Here is a 24,663-nt window from a genome sequence, read left to right as displayed (position 1 = left end):
TAAAAAATGCAAAATATTATGTTAGTAGAGTAGAAATTTTTCTTCGGGAAAAGAGAAGAAAACCTGGATCAGAAGACACTAAGAAGACTCAAAAAAAATGATACTTAGGACCAATTTGGTGACCCAGTACAGTGTAATCATGATTCTATTAGGATATTAAGTTCTAAACAATTACATCTGTTATTATTGTTTTCTTTCTCCTCTTCTCTAGCCTAATAGTACTGCACAAAGCAATGCACAGGTTTTTTGTTAGTTGGTTAGTTTCACCTGAATCCAACGTGATTTTCTCTTTCTTGCCCTAATGGCCAGGTGACTACATTAAAAGGGTTGAGTCAGTGCGAGTGCCGTATGCAATGGCCCATTTTCATAGAATCATAGTTATTTTCCCGTTTTCATGTTTGCATATGAGGTGTTGCAGATTCACAATGCCCAATGAGGCAAGTGCTTTATGTATTCAAAACAACATATTTTTTTAAAGATTTAATTGATTTATTTGAGAGAGAGAGAGAGAGAACACCAGCAGCAGGCAGAGGGAGAGGGAGAAGCAGACTCCCCACTGAGCGGGGAGCTTGATGTGGGGCTCAGTTCCAGACTCCAGGATCATGACCTGAGCCGAAGGCAGCCAGCTACTTAAACCAGCTGAGCCACCCAGGCACCCACACCCAGAGCAACATATTTCATTGTGGAGTTTTTTGTGTTAGTTGATTGGTTGGTGGTTGTTCCTTTTCTTTTCTTTTCTTTTCTTTTCTTTTCTTTTCTTTTCTTTTCTTTTCTTTTCTTTTCTTTCTTTTCTCTTTTCTTTTCTTTTTTCTCTTCTCTTCTCTTTTCTCTTCTCCTTTTTTTCTTCCTTTCCTTTCCTTTCCTTTCCTTTCCTTTCCTTTCCTTTCCTTTCCTTTCCTTTCCTTTCCTTTTTTTTTGATAGTTTACAGGGTAGTATTTTTAAGGGAGTGATGAGCACATGAAACTAAAGTTTGACTCAAGAAAGTATCAGCACATGATATTCATACACTCATACACTGTGATCAGGTCATTTTCCTCTGGAAATTATGTTAAGCAGTGGAGGGCACAATGAGTGTTGGAGTGAGAGAGAAGTGTTATAAATATATAGTATTGAATGGTAGAATGAGTTATAGCCCTCCGTAAGAGAAATATTATGCAGCCATTTGAAGTCAGGTTTTTAAAAAATATTGAATGAGGAGCACCTGGCTGGCTCAGTTGGTAGAGCCTGTGACTCTTCATCTCAGGGTTGTGAATTCAAGCACCATGTTGGATGTAAAGTTTACTTAAAATCTTTAAAAAAAAATAATGAAGTGAGACCTGAGTAAAAAAGAATATGACACGTAAAAGGTAGGACTCATGCAAAATAAGACCCAGTATGGATATACTGTGGCTCGATATGGGTGGTGATAGTCTAAACAATTTTATTAGGTCTATAAAGTGCTTTGCATTTTAACAGTACTTGGTAGAGTTTAGCTACTGCTTTTCTAATCAGATAGAATAAGGACTATAGTTTAAAATATCAACCTAGTTGAGGTTGAAGAAGTGTCCAAATTAATTACATCAGTCCTTTAAGTGAAAAAAGTGCTAAGTAAAGGATATTAAAGTCCCACATGTTGCAAACCCAGCTGGCTTGCTATTAGTTTGTGTCCAGGACTGCCTTAAAGGTGGGAACATAATTAATACGCTACTCAGTGGGTTTCTGGTTCATTTCTGCACGTTGTTTGCAATCCATGATTGGTGCTTTGTTCCTTTGCATTTTGGGGTGCACTAAAAAGCTCAACCTAGGAGTTGATTGGAGGGCAATCACATGAATAAGATTTTTTTTTTAGTCTTATTCTATGTAGAATAGGGCCTATTCTATTACTCTAATTAGTTTAAAAGATGCCTCCCAGCCATGTGGGGGAGCTGTTTAATCTACAAGATGGAGAGGGGAATAGGAGAACCTTTTAAGGACATAAAGAAAGGTGTCCCATCAAAAAATGGGAGTTAAGTCTTGACCTTCAGGAAAGGAGGAATTAGAAGGAGTGGGTAGTAGAGGAAGTGGACATCATGTGTCTCCCAAAGAAAGTGCTTTATATTTTTTAATGGTGTTTTTTAGGGCCAATCTGCAGGTACTGATGAGGCCTTCCTTCAGTTTGGAGGCATGTAACATGTATGTGGTGGTAAAGGTTGTTAACAGTATTTTAAATTAGGAAGTTGACACAAATAGTTGTTTCAGAAAATTAGAAATTTTTAAACTCCTGAAAGCTCTTGGAGGTCACTTAGTTAACATTCCTTCCCCATGCCTCAGTTGTTCAGATAAAATGCCTGGGGTTCACTCCTGTTGACTTACCTCCAGGGACACAGGGATTTCATGAAACAAAACTAGAAACAACATTTTCTTAGTCTTAGTTTAGTACACTGTTCACCACCATTTTTCTACACAGTTATAGAAAATAAGGTACTTTAATCCACCATTTCTTACATATATTATTGATCCTATGCTCTAATTTTCAGACCAAGTTTCTTTTTTTTTTTTTAAGATTTTATTTATTTATTCATGAGAGACACACACAGAGAGGCAGAGACATAGAGATAGAAGCAAGCTCCATGCAGGGAGCCCGATGTGGGACTCGATCCCCGGACTCCAGGATCACTCCCTGGGCTGAAGACAGGCACTAAACCACCAGGGATTCCCCCAGACCAAGTTTCTATATGGTTTTTAAAAGCTCTTCCTGATCCAGAGCAATGAAAGCATCTGCTTTGAGACTAAAGGTGTGCTTTTCCTAATTTGGGGGGTGTACTTTTTACATTAGCTGATCCTGAAATTCATATCTAATTATTAAGTGCTCACTGTTGTAAGGTAGGAAAACATGGGGCCTCCAATGACATTTAGGAGATTAAAATACATTGTTTCCTGTTTAAAAAAATAGAAGTATTGTCAAGAGTTGAGGTTGTCAAGGAAGTGACTTTTCATAGTAGGCCTTCTGGAAAAAGCTTAGTAATAATTGGAAGGAAAAGTCAGCTAATTAACAGCTCATCCAGCTCTAAAATGCTTGGATTATATATGGACTTAGACTTATATAGGCCTATTTATTGGGTATCACTCATACTTTGTTGAATTTTTTAAAAAAATTTATTTATTTATTCATGAGAGACACAGAGGGAGAGAGAGAGAGGCAGAGACACAGGCAGAGGGAGAAGTAGGTTCCATGCAGGGAGCCCAACGTGGGACTCGATCCTGGGTCTCCAGGATCACGCCCCGGGCCAAAGGCAGCGCGAAACCGCTAAGCCACCAGGGCTGCCCACTTTGTTGAAATTTTTCATAGCTCAGGGCTATCCTGTCTGGCTCAGTCAATAGAGCATGGGACTGATCACGAGGTTGCAGGTTCCAGCCCCATGTTGGGTACAGAGATTACTTAAAAATAAAATCTTTAAAAAAAAACTTTTTTTGATTGCTCTCAGAGGCTTAAAATTTAACTAGACCAGTCTTTTCAAACTTTGATCAGCTGAATCCACATTTCACCAGAAAGCTTATAAGGGACCACATTATATAAAACAGATATAAGGAAAGCTTACATTTGGAAAAATAAGGTAGGACTTTTCCATCCTCTGTTTTTAAACCCATTCTTTACCCAAGCAGCCTTCCCGAGTTTCCCTATATCCTTCTTTGTCACCTTAGGACTTTGACAAAGGCCAATAGACAAATCTTTAAATTTAGAGAAAGATTTTCTGTCTTTAGCATGTAGAAACATTATATAGGCATAGAAATGATGAAATAAGTACTGAAAACATATTTACTTCATGTTTAGTATGTGAAAACTAAGAATACGTTCAACTTTCAGCTGTCAGAGCTGACAGATATATCTGGGACTTATATGGGCCCAAGCTGGCACTTTAGACAAGAGAATTAAATATAAATACTCTCTGGTTTCTCAAATGGCAATGGAGGAAGATTTTTCGATTGTCATTGTTATTCTGTGTTGGTGGCTGGCTACGCATCTTAGTCAATCATAGGAAGAGTAGTCAAGTAATTCCTTATGCTGCTTCTAGAGAGGCTTGTTTGGGATTCCCTTTGCAACGTTTATAAGGTTTTAAAGTGAAAGTTACAGGTTGAGAGCCACCTGAGTGGCTCAGTGCTTGAGCGTCTTCCTTCAGCTCAGAGCGTGATTCTTGGGTTCCAGGATGGAGTCCTGCATCCGGCTCCTTGTGGGATGCCTGTGTCTCTGCCTCTCTTTCTGTCTCTCATGAATAAATGAATAAAATCTTTTTTTTTTTTTTTTTTAAAGATACAGGTTGAAATAAGTGGATAACTGAGCAAGGTGAACATGATTATTTTCTGCAACCACATGGAAATATAAGTAAATATTGCTTTATGAGTTCAGAGAAAATTCGTTAGGGCCTCAGTCAATTGATTCAACTTATACAAAATTTCAAAAAAGTGAAAACAAAAGAACAAAATTCAGAAGACCACAGTTCCCTAGTAGTTTATCTCTAAATTATTACTAGAATGATTGTTACTACTACTACTACTATGAGAGTAGGATCTCCCAAGTGTTGTCATCAGTGCTTATTATTTTTTAAAATGATGTTTTATTATTTATTTACAAGTGGAGACATACATTTTAGAGATACTGACCTCATGCATTATTTTCTAATAAATTTTTATACATTTTTTTCTGAACAATTGAGTTACACATAAGTAAACAACCAAACATATTGTTCCAGAAACACAAGGAATGTAGTGATTACAAAAGGAAACTGTCGAAAAATGCTAATTAAAGTCAGATGGAACAGAGGGAGTAAGGGCTCCTGATACTTATTTTAAACATCCGGGCTTGCCATAAACCAGCAGGCTTCCTCATCTCCAAAATGGAAGGTTCTATGGCCAATAATTATACTTTTAAAATTTCTAAATATGAAATATTACCTTTGAAACTATTCAGCTTAATTTCATCATTTATTTACATGTCTTTTGACTACATGAAATAGAAGAAAAAAAATTAAAGCCTTGAATAAAGAGTGTTATTTAGAAATTAATAATTCAGTATATGTTCACTCTTCAGTGGTCTTGCCTCTGCTCCCTGTTTTCTCGGCTGGGAGATGATAGAATTCTTTATTATCTTCCTGCCTGATGTTGCCAGGTGTTTCAATTTTGAATTCCAAAATATCTTGGTAACTTTACATATTCTCTGCTCTTTTATTAATCAGATATTAGAAATTGAAAGATATGTATTAAATAGTCATTAGGCCACAGTAGACAGTCCTTCACAGTTTTAAAGCCAAAGACGAGGCATCTTTTTCATTTCTCCTCATTCCTTCTTTAATAGGCATGGTAAAGATTTTGTGAGAAATTGTTTAAAGATATATATAGAGATTGTTGACTACAACTGTTTTCCGAGATGGCTTCAAGTCAGTGGAAGAGAGAAGTGGTCTCTACCCTCTTGAGTCAATGTCCAAGTTACAGATGGATGGCTGATAAAACCTATTTTGTGTATAACAGTGTTTGGTATATGGCTAACTCATCACAAATCATTCCCATAATTGCTCATGAATAGCTTTTTTCCTTCTAAAAACTCTAGATATTTTTAAGCATTACCATCTTTAGTAATTTCCAGTGTAGTGATGGTTACAGTTTCATGAACTTTGGCTTTTTGTACCTGATACTCAACACTCCCAGAGGCCAACGCTTGGCCCTATTCCATTAGCAAGCATCATTTGCTTATGGTTACATTTTCTCCTGAAACATGGCAGCTCTTTTTTTTTTTTTTTTTTTTTTTTTTCCTCCCCATCCTAACTTTAAAACTATTGCTTCAAGAAATTCAACTGGAGAATCACTTGGGAATTTAAAGGAATGAGCTATTGATCCTTCAGAAAATGTTAACATTCTGTTTCTCTAACATCCAAAGATAATTTTCTTTTACTCAGCCAGTGATTTGTGGACGAGCAGATCATTTAATCTCAGATTTTTAGGTGCTTCAATTGTGAAAAGTGACAGTGATGCCTTCCTAGTTGATTTTGTTATTACAAAGGTCAGGGATTGGCCTCACAACTTGACTTTGCTTTTTATTGTCCAGCATGCCACATACGGGTTTTCCTCAGTTTTCCGAGTTAAAATAGCAAATCTCCCAAAACAGTACTCAGGTCCACTCTCGCTTTTTCTAAGAAATACTTAAATATGCTCTAAATCTACAGTTACAGTAAGTGGCACTGGCTAGTGATTTGATTTGAGAATTGAGACTATGGTCTGGATTTACTCTTTATGCATTAACACAGGTCAAATGGACAGGGACTGCATTTTAAGTCAGTAATGGAAGGCTGAAGCCTGTCTTAAACCAATCATATCAGTTTTACCCATGACTGATTGATCCCTGGGGGAAGAGCCCTGTAAGCATTTGTCTTACATGAATGGACTCTATAGAGCCTGGAGTTTCATTCATAAAATGGAGACTGAAAGGAAACACACACACACACACACACTCTTACTCTCTGGAATGTCCATTTACACGGAGCTGAAGGGTGTAGTGTTCCGTCAGCTGCTGCTTTTGCCAGTTGACTGGAAGTAATGATTAATGCTCATTGGTCCTGCCTGCATGTAACCCAACACTATTTATGGCCTTGCAGTGTTCCTAATGTATAGTGAATGAGAAGACAACATTCTCAAATCAGAAACATAAACAGGAACTGGTGGGTCTGAATTCCATTCAAATATGTCATTTCAGCCACACAGTGTTTGTCTAACTTGGATTTTGCAGGCAGGAAAGGGGGAAGGGAGAGATAATCTGCTTGTGAGTTATACTAGCGTCAAAAAGGAAATTTAAGGGGGAGGGGAGAGTACTTCTGTGGTGTAGGATTTTTAGTTTCTTTTTAAAGAAGACCATTAGGATGGTTAGGCCTAGAACTGCTTGTTGCAAGTAGATGGAATGAACAGACAACTGTTTTTATATGTATAACTGAGATTTGAAATTAAATGAAACAGTTTATGGATGCATATTTGGATCTGTGCGTGTGTGTGTGTGTGTGAGCATGCATGCATGTGTGTGTTCATATGAATGAGAACGAGAGAGGTAAGATAAGTGTTATTTATTTTTTAAAAGTATTTGAATATGCATTTTTAGGTATAAAACATTACAGAATTTTTTTTCATTTAAAGGATTTGTATACTTAAGTGAGTTAACTATTTAATAGTTTAGAGGAAAAGGAAGACTTTATTTCCATAAACTATTTTTAACTAACACATAGATCATTTAATTGAAACATTCTCAAGAAATTGTTGTCACATTAAATAGATGATAATTGTTTTTATCGTGTGTTAGGATTTTTAGTTAATTGTTTTGAATAAAGTCTGGAAAATTTTACAAAGAGTGGTATTCAAAGATAGATGTGAAAATCAACCAAAACAAAACCGAGAGGATGGCAAGCATGTGCCATTGTGATTTATTTACCATTTTCTTGAATTTGGAGAAGTAGGTTTGAGTACTTCATTCTGGTGACCCTTCATTTCAATGTGAGCCTCCACCATGTACTGCTTCATCCACATGTTTTTGTTATTCTTAGCATTAAAAAAACAAAACCACCCACTTTGTATGACACTGGAAATATTATACTAAATTCTGGGCCTGATGACTGTTTACTCTCTTTGTCATACTAAGCATGTGTTGTTGCACCTTTTGTCCTCCGTTTCCTCATTTATAAAAAAGGGGCAGATGATTCCTATGCCTTTCTGTTTTTGTAAGGACTGGATATGGTTATGTTTGTAAAGTTACTAAGATGTATAGTAGCAGGAATCCAGGTAATAGTATGGGATTTCTGTAGATGTAATTTTATCTTGACTACTTCTAGAGATTTCCTGAAAGACTGCCAGTCCTTGAATAAGATGCCATTATTATTTCTAACATTCACCAATACCCTCTTGGGGGCTAGTGGATAAGACAAAGTGAGAGAGAGATTCTTCTGGGAAGACCATCTTATTGTGCAAGATCAACAGGATACTGTACTATTACAGTGTCTGCAACAGAGTGAAGCCATCACACAGAACTCCACACTAGTATTATTCATGCTCAGAACAAGTAAAATAGATATCTGAATATTACAGTGATCCAAGGAGAGATGAAAGGGAGAGGACAAAGCAATTCGTGATGCGTTTGCTTCACATCACATAGATTCCAAAGGGGAACAATTCAGTATTGAAACTCAACATTACAACCTTCCCTTCTTCAGAATTCTTTTGTAGCCCTGTTTTAACAGCTAATGGCAATATTTTCTTATAAACTTCGGTGAACTGTCAGAGTACAATAATACCTAATAAACAGTTACAATTGTTCTTATATTTCCTATCACTTCAATTTTACTTTTAACTCTAACTTAATAAAACCTTCACAGGCTTCTAAAACTTGTAAAATTGTCAGCTTACTAGATCATATGAGCGAAACCTGAATCTGGCCATTACTTGTGGAGGATACGGTCCCCCCTCGAAACCCACATGCTTACAAGAGAAGTTTGTGGTCTCATAGCTACACTTTTCTATACTGTTTAGTTCATGTTAAGTAGCCTTTATGTGTACCTGAATGCAGATAACAGCATTACTTTTTTTTTTTTTTTTTTTTGCAAACAGTACACTAGGCATATAAAGACTAACATGGTAATCATTCTGTCCTCATAATGTATCAACAATAGATCTCTGAGCTGCGGTGGAAGAGAATATCTCTGCAGATTTTACATTATTTATATTCACAGTTGACTAAAAATCCTAATGTAAAAGATTCCATCTAAGTGTGAATGAGGTCATAGTAAATTCATCATTCTCTTCTTAAGATTTTAGCCAACTCCAACTTTTTTGCCTTTTTTAATAAGGTCCAGTGACTAAGATGTTATTACATCCATGTAGAGCTTTTGTGACTGAAGGCAAACAAGTCTTACAAAACTTCATCTTTGTGTCATCCCACTTGCCTTCTTTCTCAAGCAAATTCAGCCATATTCAGCCTGGGCCTTACTTTTAGAGTTTATTGCTTTTAGATTTGTTCTATCATGGACAGATCATATGGTTGTAAGAATAATTCCTTCCCCTTAGTATCCTTTTCAGAAACTCTACGATATATAATTTTCTCAATTAAATACGTGAAATCTATTCATGGGGCAAGTGGAAATGCATAGTAAAAGGATGCTACACTACCGTATATGTGAATGTATTTGCATTTAAATACATCTTCATAAAACTTATTTATGCACTCTAGAAAAGCTTTGGATTTTATTTTAATTAATTAATTAATTAATTAATTAAGCTTTGGATTTTAAACTCTGTGCCAAGAAATGGGAAGAAACAAACAAAACTGTAAAACATGAAATTTAAGATGGCTAAAACTTTGGCAAGATATGTCACAATGTTCATCTTTCTTGAATGCAAATAGTGTCGTTAGTTCATGGTACAACTCAGTATTTCTTAAGATAATAGATATATGTTTTTGAAAAACTTGTTTGAACTCTTCTGTATGCACTGAATTAATACATATCCACACACATTTTTCACTAAATATCTCATAATTTCAGATGTATGTCCACAAACATATTTTCTCCTGGACATTTAATGTGCCAAGTTTTCCACCATCATTAGTGTATTACACAAAAGTTTAGGTAGACTTGATTTTGTCATATCACCTCCTCAAGAGGTCAGAAAATCGATCTTTTTCCATTGTGTATTCATATGAAAGTAAAATCACATTAAAATACAACATTGGACTTATTCCTGTTTTATAGGGATTTCTCATTTACTCTCAGAGACTTGAATGCATTATTATATTATCACACTGATTATTGCTACAACAATTTAACCAAAAGCATCCAGTGAGAGGCATTTTTCCTCCTTGTTCAAAGTTTACAATATCAAATATTTCTAGGTTTGCACACTACTTGATAATAATTCCAGCCAACTGTAGGGATGGTTCAGATGGTCGTGGCAAATATTTTGTCTCTGATCTGGCCTAATACAGCTCCTAGAAGGTTTAGGCAAACCATGCCCTGAAGGTGATCGTTCCTTCTGTACCTCTGGGCAGCAGTATGTGAATCTGCAAATCAGAGCAGTGTATGGCTATATAAGGTGTGCAAATTCAAAACTCCGCTTTGTGGTCAAACCTTTGGTAACGTTCCCCAAGTCAGCCCTGTATTTCCCATTATGGCTTTAAAATTCGAGACAGAAAAGTCAACTTTTTAGTTTCATACCTGCAAATTGAAAGGCAATTTTAACCCTGCTTCTAAAGGTGCAGACTAATCAAATCAGATAGTTTGGGGTGTTCGTTTACTCTTCTTCTTAACTGCCCCTACATTCACGGGTGCATTACAATGAGAACAGTGCTTTACTGCTTTGAATTTTTGTAGCATATTGAATTGGCTAAGCATCCCCTGAATTCATGTGTGACAAATTATAGGCAGTTTAGTTTCTGCAAGCTGACTAGGCCCATGCTAAGTGTCACATTGTAGTACTTTTTTGATCCCTACCTAAGTTTCAAAAAGATACAAAATCATTTGTCTTAAATTTTCATAATGCAATTTATAGATTGACTTTTAAACTTTTTATATTTATATTTTTATTTGAGAGAGATAGAACGCGAGTGGGAGGGAGGGGTAAAGGGAGAGGGGCAAGCAGATTCCCCACTGAGCACACGGTGCAATGGGGGCTGCAGGGGGCTCCATCCCAGGCTCCGGTCCATGACCCTGAGATCATGACCTGAACCAAAGTCAGATGCTTATCCAACTGAGCCATCCAGGCACCCCTGAATTTAAAACTTTGTAAACAAAAGTCTTTTAGCAGTAAATATCAAAGTATGACATTGTAAATAGAAATTCAAAAGAGATACCTCCAAATAGTTTGAAAATGTGATAGAGATTCTCACTTAAACCTGGTAAATCATAAATTTATAATGAATTTTAAAACAATATATTTTAAATATCATAGATTAATAGATTTGTGAAGAATATCACTAAGTACACTAATAAGCAACAACTCATCTTTCTCAGTAGATAATTGTTTTAAGAACAGCAAATTACAATATAAAATAGTTTAAATATGTAATTATTTTTAAGTCCTGTGGTTCACTCACTTGTGAGGGCCACTTTTTTTTTTTTTTTAAGATTTATTTATTTATTCATGACAGACACACACAGAGAGAGGTAGAGACATAGGCAGAGGGAGAAGCAGGCTCCTCACAGGGAGCCCGATGTGGGACTCGGTCCCAGATCCTGGGATCACACCCTGAGCCGAGGCAGAGGCTCAACTGCTGAGCTACCCAGGTGTCCCGTGAGGGTCACTTTAAAATAGTTTCTGTTATTAATGAGAAGCACCATATCTTGAATCCTCACTGTTTGCATTGAGTTAAATGTTGCCCTTATGGTCCCTCTCCACAACCCTTTGAAGGAAATCCTTATTATTCCCATTTTATAGATATAGAAGTTGAGAGTTGGAGATGTCAAATAACTAACAAAACGTCATACTCCCAGGAAACACCTGAACTGTGGTTCAAAACCAGGTGTGTTAGAAGACAAGGTGCACATTTGTAATCACAGTGCTGTGCTCACAATCCTAAAATTATAAGCTGCGGACATAATAGAACAGTATAAATATGCTGTCATAGTAACATTTATGCATAAGTTAAACTGCAGTTTATTAACGTTGCTGAATTTGTGAGCTTATTCCATGAAAAAAACACAAATGCATATGTATGCAGTGCCTCCATTCCCTGCTACAAAACATTTGCCTTTGAAGTCACCACTTAGCTAGTTTGGATCTTAGTTGAGCATTTAGCAAAAGTTAAAATGTAATGCCAAACTTCATTGGTTGGATTTTTTATTAGATAAGGTAGAAATGAAAGCAGCAGGCAATTTAATTAGCAGTAATTTTTCTGGGCAAGTCATTACTTTGATGAACTTCAGAGCAATGTTTATGGCTCCTAATTAACCATGTTAGTCATTTGATTGAATAATCACTTTGGAAATGTTTCTACAATTTGATTAGAGTCTGACCCACTCTGATAGTCATAAATTAACTGATACCACTTTAGGATAACATGACTTTAGTTACTTTAGGGGAATAAACTCCTCTTAGCCATATTTTTTCAGGCTTCTCTGGACTGTATAAAGGATACCGATTTTGAGGTTAGACTGGATTTAAACAATGCTAGCCACGTGTTTCAATTTCAAGAGCTAGATGTTAATCTTATTTACTCTGGAGTGCAATAAGTAGTATTAAGGATGGCAAAAACAAAATTATATACATATATGTATATATATGTATATAATTTTTTTCTTAAGTTGCCCTTCCTTCATGGCTTTTCTTAGAACTTAGATCAAAGTTTGGCCTCTGGAACCATAATGGAGGTTCTGGCTTTAACCTTATTGTAAATCATTAATTTATTATGAATTTCAAATTCGTATTCTTTAAATGTCATATCGATAATGGAATTTATGAAAAATATTACAGAATTAGTAAAATAAATAACAAATCAGCAAGGTCAATAGATACATGAGGATTAGTGAAATGATCATCAAATTCTGTCTTTGATACCAAATGTCCAAGATTATGCTTATTTTGTATTATGTTAGAGTACTTTTATAAGATATTCTTTGACTTTGAATAGTGGGTTTCTTACAAAAGCTTGCATTTCCTCTCCTCCTCTTTCTCTCCCTCTCTGGGGAGGAAAGACTACATTTAGTCACACTTATATATAATAGAGTTTAATCTATATGTTTTCCTCTAGCTGCCTCCAGAGCCAGCCAGCTGTTTTTACAGCCATACTCCAGCTGGGCTGCAGTCAGTAAAAGTATTTTGTGGCAGGGTGTCAACATTGGTACAACAAAATTCTTACCTCTAAACAGCTGCTGAGCTGATGGCAGAGTCATTAACACTGTCCCTTCTAGGCCCAGCTGCTTTGAGGGTCCTTGCCTAGCAATAAATCAACGTAACATTAAAAATTAATTTGAAGTACCACTGGTTAAAAAGTATGGATAAAGTGGATTGCTAAATTTGGTAACAGAAGTTCAACTACTCTGCAACCCCATTTTAAGTTTCCTGATATCAGGAAACAAGATTAACTCTGTCTTTTGCGGGGTGAGAATTACATACTAGATAATATGTTATATAAAAAAGATATGGTGTTCTAAAATGTTTGATAATGAGTTTGATATTGTTTTCAACTCATAAGCTATTGATTTCTACATATTTTTAAGTGTTATTTCTATTAGGAATTACAATTAAGATATTTTTGACTCCGGGGGATCCCTGGGTGACGCAGTGGTTTAGTGCCTGCCTTTGGCCCAGGGCGCGATCCTGGAGACCTGGGATCGGGTTCCACGTCGGGCTCCCTGTGCATGGAGCCTGTTTCTCCCTCTGCCTATGTCTGTGCCTCTCTCTCTCTCTCTGTGTGTGTGACTATCATAAATAAAAATAAAAATTAAAAAAAAAGATATTTTTGACTCAAACCACGTAAACTTTTTTTCTGTGAAAACATCATCTCATATTTTGATTGATATTAGTCACCAGGCAAATTTTGAAAAAATCAGGTAGACTTTAAAAATGGAACACTCCATACCAAGAAAGAATGACCTCTAGGTCAAAGAAATAATACTAATTATCTGTTAAACATGAAAATCTATGTTTGGATAGTTAAGAAGAGATAAGGGGCTTTAGACCCCAAGTCATTTAAATATTCTTTATTACTTGTTCAGAAATTATGTGCTTACTACAAATGGCAGAATGGAGGACATACTTTTATATTAAATAGGACATTTGTCATATATATCTTACAAGTTTTGTATGTGTTAAAAGTTTCAAAATCTTGAGTATACATAAAGAGGATAGAATTAATTTAGTCATATATATTTATAAATTCCTATAGGATCTGTTATATATGTAATATACAGGTTTGTGGGAACTAAAACATAAAATTTGGGGAACCTTCTGAAAGAAAAAGAAATAGCATATACAAAATGAGGTATAGGGCATCAGAAGGGATTCCTGTAAGTGGAGGGTCCTGCCTAAAGCTGAATTGCATTGGCTTCACCAGAAATCAACCTCTGTTCCTGTGAATGACATTTTATTTTCAGAATCAAAGAACTGGAGCCTGTAATAGATTTTAGATAACCCTGATCCCACCCTTTATTTTATATAATCTTAGATACAGAATGACTTATCTAAAGTCATGTAGCTTTATTAGTAGTAAATTAAGGACTTGAATTTTAATCTTTTGCCTCCTCATCCATATTTCTTTCCTTTTCCCTTTATGTAAGCTACTAAACATGTTAAATACACAGCTGTCACTATGACTCTAGTTTAACCATTAACCAAGTTTATTTTCTCAGTGATGAGTTAACTTGGTCAGGTAGGCAAGGCCTCATTCCTGCTGTAATAATGGTGTTTGCTATGAAATTGTTGGGTTTCTGTTTTATAGCCTCATTCGTTATGAATGTGATCTGTGTGCTTAAACAGCAGTCATACTTTTATCTGGGGGTGAAAAATAGCAGTCACCTTTAAAGGCTAGAGTAATTTCAAGAGATGGGGCAATTTTCATCTTTTCATAATAATTTCTGCCAGTGTTCATGAAATAAACCATGAATGAGTCTTTGTTGATCTTTGCTTTGAATACCATGGGACATACAAATGTATCACATAAATGCCCCCAAACGTATCTAAACTCATGACACCGTTTGTTTTAAGGGCACTCTCATACTCACATGGGGTTACAGGAGAGCCACCCTTCAGTAAATGTGGGTAAAACTTTGAATTTACATGCCTGTTGGAGAGGATCAGTGTTTGCCATGATATGCTTCTCATTTTTCCAATTTTTAGAAAAAATTTACTTATTTATTTGAGAGAGAGAGAGAGAGCATGTGTGCAAGTATGTGAGTGGGGGAGGGGCAGAGGGAGAGGGAGAGAGAATCTCAGACAGACTCCCTGCTGAGCATGGAGTCCCACATGGGGCTCGATCCCACAACCCTGAGATCATGACCTTAGCCGAAATCAAGTTGGATGCTTAACAGACTGAGCCACACAGGCGCCCCTCAGGTTTCCATTTCTTGTGTGGGCCCTGCCTGAAATGTTAACTGAGTGTTGACAAGTTCCCTTCATGGAGATTCATGTCAGTTTCTTTTATTTTCCCACTGCTCTGTCTATTGATAACATTTTCAGCTCCAAACTGCTCTTTAACTGATGTTTCTTCTTTCAGAAGTGCCTAGCTGCCACTCCATTTATATGAGGCAAGAAGGCTTCCTGGCTCATCCCAGCAGAACAGAAGTTAAGTTTTTATTACTGAAATTCCTTGTAAATATGATCAGAATAATCAGATGTACCAAAGATGCAGTCATTTGATTAATCATCATATTTTATGTTCCCTAAACCACTATTAAAAAACTTTATCTTTTTAAAGTAAAAGGAAGATGTTTCAGTTCATGTTATCTTGAATTTGGTTAACAGGAGTCATGTGTGTATAAACAGCTGAAAAGTGGATTTCTGTGGGGTTTTTTTGTTTTGTTTTTTGGGGTTTTTTTTTGGCCAACAACCACATTCTTTTAAAATAGAACATGTGCTTTATAGATTAGCCTACCTTCCTACTCTCTACTGAAATGTATCTTCGAGGAATTTCAGTTTTGCTTTACAGACCCAAGTCTGTGTTTTGAAATAAAAGAGAGTAGTTTTAAATATATTTGCTTTTAAATATCCTGGATTTTTCATTTTTATATAAGTAATTGCTAGAATGGAATTTCACATCAGAGACCTACAGAAGGAGTTTTTGTGGATGTGTTCATGGTAATCACGTGGGAAAGCTTTGATCTAACGGACTTTGATAACCTACAAAGTAATGAATAATCTTCTTTAGATACATTCCCTATTAAGGAGTTTCTGGAAATGTGTGCATAGTTCATGACATAAACGTTCTGTGTCCTCAGGAAGATGACACAGATGCATCTTTTTAGGTTAGGTCTAATACTGGTTATTTTGTATAAGTGGTATCGATAGAAGTAAATGCTTGTCTTTAAAGAAGAGTATATAATAAGCTGGTAAGTCCAAAATATTTGGGACCAGAAATTTAGCAAAAATGCAGTGCGATTATTGTCACTACTGTTGTTAATATTATGCACTCACTGTAGAGACCAGTACATCTGAGAAAGAAAACTGTGGCTAAAGTATATGAAATTTCTTACTGGTGATTAAGGACGACAATGATTCAGTGAGGGTCACAGTCATGAATACATGGGGGAGAAAATGATTGCTAAAAGCTGTTGATTTATTTTGCATTTTTTTCCATGGACTTAGTTTTATTACAGGGAAAAAAAGCTAAAAAAAAAAAAGAAAATTAAAACTATCTTGTCTGTTGAAGATGAAAACATTAGGAGGTTAACCTGGCTAAAAATTTTTCCAGGGAAGTAAGGGGTAAACAGAATGTGTTTCAGTTTATCAGGAAGTAATTGTGCAAGGTAAATACGAGTAACTCATCTTGATTTTCCTACTATCTCATAAATAACAAAACTTGGAAGAAAATGAAAAAGGAGATGATACTTTATAATTTCTAGGCTTGCCAGTGTTAACCGCTCTGTGCTTGGGTTGGTAATAATATAAATATCTGTCGTGTATCACTGTGTGCTGGGTACTATTCTAAACTTGCATATATTAAACCAGTTATTCCTCACAACAACCCTTTGAGATAGGTGATTTATCATTATTCCCATTCTATAGGTGAGGGAACAGAGACAGTGAGGCTAAACAGTGTGTCTAAGGTCACAGAGCTGAAAACTGGCAGAGTCCTTTTCTACCCCAAGTTTTGTGCTAATGGCTATATTTTAAATTGCTTGTGAGCTTCATTTCTATCATGAATAAATGTATCCTCTTTTCCTCCCACAGGCTGTATGTTTGAGAAGGGCCCCAGGCAGTTTTATGATGACACCTGTGTTGTCCCAGAGAAATTTGATGGTAGGTTTCTCACTGTGCTTCAAGTTTGAATTTTTCTGAGAAGGAGTGGAAAGATCACCCTCGACTCCCCTGAAAACAGTTGACATCGCGCCCTAACGATTTTTATGCACATCATTTACGATGCATTTAACTCTTGCTAAACTTTGCCTTTTATAAATTCTCTCTTCCTTCCCCTATTCAGAAGCTTTTTCTTTTGTCCCATGAGAGGTCTCATTTTTAAAGATCCGACCAGAGAGTATCATTCTTGCTGAGCTTTGTGTAGAGTAAGAGGGGTCTTTCCTTTGCCCTGCAGAGCACATGCAGCTTGTTGCTTGAGATTTATTGAAAGCTGATCCCATAATTAACAAAGCAGAACAGAAAGCATGCTACTGTGGATGCACAGATGACTAATGCAGCTTCTTTCCTTTTATTGTTCATGAAAAGATGCATTATGGAACACAGGAACAACATAGCTGCCCATTTAGTTAGTGATTGTTAGTCCTTCTTTTTTGTTTTTCCTTTTCTTTCCCTGGGAAGATGTTCATTACTAATGTGCAATTACTTTGTAATTGCTTAAAATGGAGTTAGGAAAGCATTACTTTTTTTTTTTTATCACTGTCTCTTGCAGTGAAACAGTCCCAGATTTTAGAAATGAGTGTCAAGTTAGAAAAAAATATTTTTTTTCCTTGACAAAGGTGGTAGAAGTCAGCATCTACGAGGAAGCTTGGGTAAAAAGTGAACAGTTAATTGATTTAGTGGTTCTTCAGAGTGGTCTCCATATTTCCTGCTTTGATTGTTTAACAGGAAATGAGCAGGGACCCTCTGATTAGCTGATTGCACAAACTTTGGGGATCATGGCTGTAATGACTTGGTAGCTCTCAGAAGTTTTTAATTGTCATTATTTAAACAGCAAAGTGCATGCTCAGATTGCTTCTCCATCTCTAATTAGTTTCTTGAAGACTACTCTGTTCCTAAGGCTTTTGCTACTCTGGTCCTTCTCAGAAAGAATGATAATTTGGGAAAGATCTGTTTCCTTAGTCTTCCTTTAAATGGCTAAATTCATTCAAGGTCACAGGGTTAAGCTCCATTAGGAGTCACTTTTTTGGCCTTATTCTAAATAGATGTTAGTTTTTTAAGCTTCGAGTTTCAGTGTGATATGTGCTATTTAGCATCATTAGCAGAGCATCACAATTCTTAAAATACAGCCTTTTCTCTTAAGACAAAGCATAAAGCCTTTACTTTTTGGAATGACCTTCATCAGTTTTTTGTTTTGTTTTGTTTTGTTTTTCATTCTTAGTGAGCTTAACGTTTAAAAAAACTCTTGATGACCAGAATGGGCATCTAAGGAAGAAAAAATAGCTCAAAACTACCAATTGGATTATGATATAATCTAACAAGCCTAAGTCACACTAATATTTAGGGGAGCTGTCTATCTTGATTATTTATTCCCTTTGACTACTAAATATTCTTCAATTTTGTACTAAGAAAATATTTTTTTAGAAGATAGTCTTAAATTTTATAAGGAATAGAGAGCAAGAGATTAGAAAAGCACAGAGTTATTTTTTCATTGACAAGGCTAGGATAGCCTGTCACATTTATAGGCAGAAGCAATCTAGAGATTAAAACATTTGATAGTGCTTCACTCTGCATAATTGCTCAGTTACCCCCATGAAAAAATTTGTAAGTCTCAGAAGGAAAAACTGAGATAAATAAAACTGTCATTGAAATCAATATGAAGAGACACTTCTGTATTATTTGGCTTAGACCAAAATGACATAATGATTTCTAGCAGCAATTGGCCGAATAATTTTATTTTGGTTGTGGTTTTTAAAGTGTTGTGTTTTCTTTTTGTAATTATTTTAAGATGCACATTTCTGTCTGTTAACCAAAGGAAAGGTTTTATATATATATATATTTTAAGACTTTTAAAATGTATTTATTCAGAGAGAGAGAGAGAGAGAGAGAGAGAGGCAGAGACACAGGCAGAGGGAGAAGCAGGCTCCATGGAGGAAGCCTAACGTGAGACTCGATCCCGGGTCTCCAGGATCACACCCCGGGCTGCAGGTGGCGCTTAACTGCTGAGACACCGGGGATGCCCGAACCAAAGGAAAGTTTTAAGAAGCTTCTGATCTGGTCCATTTTATAATTCACACATACACTGTGAATATATTTTCTGAATTGTTTCTATCATGGCATAGAGAAGTTCGCGCATTAATAATGATATGTTTGTAGGGCCCTAGACATTCAGTCCCCAGTGTGACCGATTCCACATACTTTTGGGGATGGTTGGCTGGAGGCAGATGTAAATAATCAGGAGTTATGACTGAATTTTTGTTTGTTTGGTATAAGGAAGATAACTGGCCAGATTTATACCAGAAGAATTAGAACAGTAACACCCTTATTGTAATCTACTTAATAGGTTTTTTATACTATATAAAAATAACATAAATGTAACACAAAGCAACATTTCTTGATTAAAAATATAGATCGACAGAAAGCTCTTGTATATGTGTTTTTAGATTGCACTTTTAGAAAGAGACTAGCAAATTAAATTCATGTGATTGAAGTGCAAAGAAGACAAAGAAAAACGAAGGAATTTTTATTTGCCCCCAGTTAAGAAAGTAGTAGTACCAGTATGAAGGTGTGGGAAAAAGATGGTGTGATGATAATCCAATATGCCCTGATTTACTTATGAGATTTTCCTAATTTATATAAAGTACAGATTACTTAACTCAGAGTTTAAGATGCTATTAAAATTCCTTTGAGATGGAACACCTGGGTGGCTCAGTTGGTTGAGTTTCCAACTCTTGATTTTGGCTTATGTCATGATCTCAGGGTCATGTGATTGAGTTCCACATTGGGCTCTGTGCTCAGCCTGGAGTCTTTTTGAGGTTCTCTCTCTCTCCCTCTGCCGCTACCCCTGCTTGCTCTCTTTCTCTCTCTCACAAATAAATAAATCTTTTAGAATGAATGAATGGATGAATAAACAAATTTGCTTTGAAATATTTGCATTAAAATTTGCATTTTTCGTGTGCATGCCAGTGAAGTATTACAAATTATAGTTTGCAGAATTTGTATGAATAAAGTGCCCAGAGCTTAAAATTGAATACTTTTTCTTCAGAGTTGCTTAGAGCAGTGAATAATGTCATTAACAATAAAACAAAAAGAAGTGTGATTAGATGGTATGGTTTTTAAATAAATAAGTGAAAACAAACAGATAGTTACACAAAATTTTAATGAGTAAATTATATATGTGAATTTATTCTGCATCTGTGTGCATTTTTTCTGACCCTTATATGTTATATATAGTTGTTTGTAAGTTTGTACAGATTCTTGGTTTACATGAAATCCTTTAACTATTTTAAAGCCCTATTTAGTGGTAATATTTTATTTCATAGAAACCCATAAAGTGGTTGTGATTTAACCATTTTAATGATTGGTCTAATGAAAATTTTACGTAAATGCCATAATAGTGTTAGTAATAGAAACTTTAATGTTTTTTAATTTAGGAGACATCAAACAGGAGCCAGGAATGTATCGGGAAGGACCCACATACCAGCGGCGGGGATCACTTCAACTCTGGCAGTTTTTGGTAGCTCTTCTGGATGACCCTTCAAATTCTCATTTCATTGCGTGGACTGGGCGAGGCATGGAATTTAAACTGATTGAGCCTGAAGAGGTGGGTCTAATAGATTTTCATTAGGAAAATCAGATATATTATAATATAAAGAAACATATTGATTAATGTGCCAAAATGTATTTTTTAAATTTTATTTTATTTTATTTATTTATTTTTTTAAAGATTTTATTTATGTATTCATGAGAGACAAAGAGAGAGAGGCAGAGACACAGGCAGAGGGAGAAGCAGGCCCCATGCAAGGACCCCGACGTGGGACTTGATCCTGGGACTCCAGGGTCATGCCTAGAGTGGAAGGCAGGCACTAAACAGCTGAGCCACCCAGGGATCCCCTATTTTTTTTTAATTTTAAAACTCTAGGGAAACCTTCTGAATGAGAAGTTGGGCAAAGGAAAAGTATGTCTACATTTAAAATAAGCAATAAATATGTTGCACGATTTTTCCAGTTGAATGACATCCTACAGGATTGATGTTGTAGAAAACCAGCTAGACTTGGTTTTAGACTTGATTCAAGAATATGATTCTTGGGAAGTCTCTAAAAGAATATCTAAATTGTGGATGTTTGATATTCTTGGAAGAAGAGAGGGTTTGTCTGTTGACAGCTAGTTTTGCACATGAAGGAATTGTTCATGAGAAAGTTATTATTTGGATAATCTTGATTTTGTCAAGGGATTAGAGAGGAACATTTAGAGACCAAAGTCATGCACAAGAGGAGGTGGGGGAGAAATTGCTGTGGGATAAAGGCACACAAAGGCCACAGTAGACAATTCTCAGTCAGGAAGTATTTCTTAGGAAATGCCAACCTAATAATAACACTGTTTCTCTTTGATTTTTGGTAACATCTTTTCAAGTCAGCTGGGCTGTTTACACTCCATTGGAGGGTAAGGAGAGAGTATCGCCATATTAACTAAGAAATTACCAGAATGAGATAATTCTAGAGAGAGAGAGAATATGGATAAATGGAACACACTTTCAACTAACTATTCACCTGGCTTACTGCTGCCTTCTCCCCACCCCTATGCATGTACAAATGGAGTTTTCCTGAAGATCTTCTCAGTTCAATTTTTATTCTCCCCAGGTCTAGCTTGAGGCTTAATACTACTACCATTATTACAGCATAACCCACTAATATCATTTTGGACCTCTATAGAAAGGTGACTTTTACGTAAAATGTTTGTATCTTACTAAAGGTGCTTTCTCGGCTACTATTAAAATTGACTTTAGTTTACATTAGCCAAGAAAGCAATGGACGACTTTCAATTAGCATGCCTATAATGGCTCATATTGGCTGTAGGGTCTAAATGCCTCAGAAACATGTAAAACTTAGTAAGATATCCAGCTAATTTTGAACCCAAAGTGATTATTTTCGATTAGTATAGACTGGACATCTGCAATCTAGGCTAATAGGACTTTACATCTTCAATTTTCTGCCCTCTGAAACCGTGTATTCATGCATAATCAGATGACATGTCCTCATTTGATAGCCAGAAAATAAGTTACTTTCCTTATTTAAGAGATTCTCTGATTCAAATTTGTATTAAAAGAAGTTTGAAATAAGAGGAGCTAGTTAGCATAATTATGTCTACTTCAGATGACATGAATATACTAGTAGTCTAGAGGGATTAGCTTTGTATCTCCATTGCCCTCCACCAAACACACAGAGGGCTCAGTATCAGACTTTGAAAATATCCATTATCTAGTATGAGCTAAGTGTTTGGGTGTTTGAATTTCATAGTGTGTCTAAGGCTTAATTTGGCTCTCAAAGGAAATTCATTTTTATGTAGATGTACTTAAATGATGTAAGTGAAAGACCCATAAAAATGTGAAGCACTAACAAATGGAGTCTAGAAACACTTAATGTAAAGTAACTTGAAAGCCCTTTAACATGATGGGAGTGTGTGTTCCTCACCTCATCAAACATGTTAATAATCGCTGCAAGAGGTGGTTTATCCTAGACCTGAGTATATCCAACAGCAATTTCTATTAGTTCTTTCCTCTACCTAGGACTAAAATAAAGTGAGCAGAAACAGAACTTTTTTCCTGCCATATTATTTGTTAAGGTGGAAAAATTTCTGAATTATGTTGGTAATTACTCATCTCTGAAGAATAAAGTTCTTACGTACATCATTAAGGTTTTTATTTAGCAATTGTTGACTTCATTTTAATCATGAATAAGAAGACTTGAACAGATGACCATTAACTTCTATCAGATTCTAAATTTCAGTGATTTTTAATTGCAAGAAAGACACAGTTACATCTGTTCAATACAATAAACATTTAGATACCTTTTCTGCAGTAGACTCATGGCTTCTAAAAAGGCCAAGTAATTCAGAGGCAGTAGACCATTTCCAAACAGTAACTGACTCAATGATAGTTGTTCAGTAAGTACTAAGTCTCCTATGGCTTTTGTTCAAAATAAAACATGTTTCTAATGCCGCATTGCTCACTGTTGTAGTCGCTCCCATTAGACAATGGCTGTACCATTTACATTTATTTTTTGGAAAGCATTTGTGAAATCCCTTTAGCCTCTGTGGCCCATGGTCACCCTCCTTCTTGAACCACACAGTAGCTCCTTGAGTGTCTGTGTCAATACAGCTCCTGAAAGGTGCCTCTGAAGCCATCCTTGTAGGAAATACTCATTGGTTCATTTCTTTCTAGTTCATTTTGCATTTTAAAATGATATTGAGGAAGCCTGTTGTCTTGTGCTGATGATCTGCTCAGTGTGCTTGAGTAACTCAAGCAAGCACATGTTATTTAACAGCTCTCTTTTTGAGATATTTGAGATAATGAGATGTTATTTTCAAATTAATCATGGATCCGAGGGAATTGTCTCAGAGAACAGTTGTTCACATAGTACAACATCTCTAGGACCCAGTGAAGTCTTTCAAAGATATTCAAAGTTGTTGAGCTACATGAGTTACTAGGAAGTCTGATAACCAGGACCTAGTTATGGTTTCCAGGTTTACTGTTGGGTATTCAAACATGATTTTTAAAAATAAATTAATATTTGAGCTATTATATTTTTCTTCTAATTCATTTGACAATATGAGTGATTTTTTTCAAAGACCTTCTTCATTTATTTGAGAGAGAGCATGAATGATGGTAGGAGCAGAGGAAGAGGATAAACAGACTTTTGCTAAGCACAGAGCCTAATGTGGGGCTTGATCCCGAGATCCTGAGATCATGACCTCAGCTGAAATCAAGAGTCTGACCCTGTTGACTGTGCCACTCCAGCATCCCTAGAGTGATTTTTATAGTTCAGTTGCCTTTTCAGTTTCCTTATTAATAGTCGGAGTTGAAGGAGTATCATAAGGAAGTTACTGAAAGTGTTGCCATCACTGCACCCATTCCATGTTGAGAATGCTGCCTTGGCTTTTAGTGGTGCTGGAGGTAGCAGTGATTGGTGGCTCATACATGAGGGCCGACTGGGCTTTCTGTGTTGGTACGTGGTCTAAGCTATCTAGGAAATTATCTGTATTACCTATTGATTTTAAGTTTCAATCTTTTTTATTTTTATTATTGTGATAATAACATTTAACATGGGATTTGCCCTCTTATCAAATTTTTAAATGTATCATATAGTATTGTTAACGATGGGCATGCTGAGGTAGAGCAGATCTCTAGAATTTACCTTGCATGACCATCCCATAGGCATAGTGGTGTATCCCACTTCCCTTTATGATAAATGTGACATTGAACAAATAAAAACAGCTCGAAGAATATATTTTTTGTTTAAAAATGTCTACTAACACCCACTTGTGCTGAGAATTAACTGGCATCCTAAAAATCAGACTCTGCTGATGGTATCAAAAAATTATCTTTCTCTCCCTAGAGACTTCCACTGGGTTGTCTCAAAGTTGGTTGCAAGTATTTGACTTCCTATATGCATCCTGGTGAATCTCTAGAGGAGAATCATTTATAAATGAAAAGGTAGTCAGAAACTGGTGTTTAATTTAAGGAAATATTAGTAGTTTATTTTTATGTCCCTTCCATGTTTGCGTGCTGTTCAGTTGCCAAGTCTATTAAAGATTTGCTGATGCCCATTGTTACGTTTTATGGTTTGTTTTTGTTTTTTTTTAATTTTTTTATTCATGAGAGACAGAGAGGCAGAGACATA

The 24,663-nt window shown here is 35.9% G+C and overlaps 1 protein-coding gene across 11 annotated transcripts in view; it reads left to right on the top strand.

Annotated features, from left to right (window-relative positions):
- Positions 1-24,663, top strand: part of ETV1 (ETS variant transcription factor 1) — a 95,659-nt gene that overhangs the window by 59,809 nt on the left and 11,187 nt on the right. For all 11 annotated transcript variants that reach the window (XM_035698672.2, XM_025464236.3, XM_035698674.2 and 8 more), the window contains 3 exons: positions 15,189-15,257; positions 16,862-16,930; positions 20,419-20,588. In XM_035698672.2, the coding sequence (XP_035554565.1) occupies positions 15,189-15,257; positions 16,862-16,930; positions 20,419-20,588 (308 nt within the window). The remainder of the gene's footprint in view (positions 1-15,188; positions 15,258-16,861; positions 16,931-20,418; positions 20,589-24,663) is intronic.

The sequence above is a fragment of the Canis lupus genome, chromosome 14 (assembly GCF_003254725.2).
Source record: "Canis lupus dingo isolate Sandy chromosome 14, ASM325472v2, whole genome shotgun sequence".
Classification (NCBI taxonomy): Eukaryota; Metazoa; Chordata; class Mammalia; order Carnivora; family Canidae; genus Canis; species Canis lupus.
The sequence above is the reverse complement of the archived record's forward strand: the minus strand, read 5'-3'. Positions and strand labels throughout refer to the sequence as shown.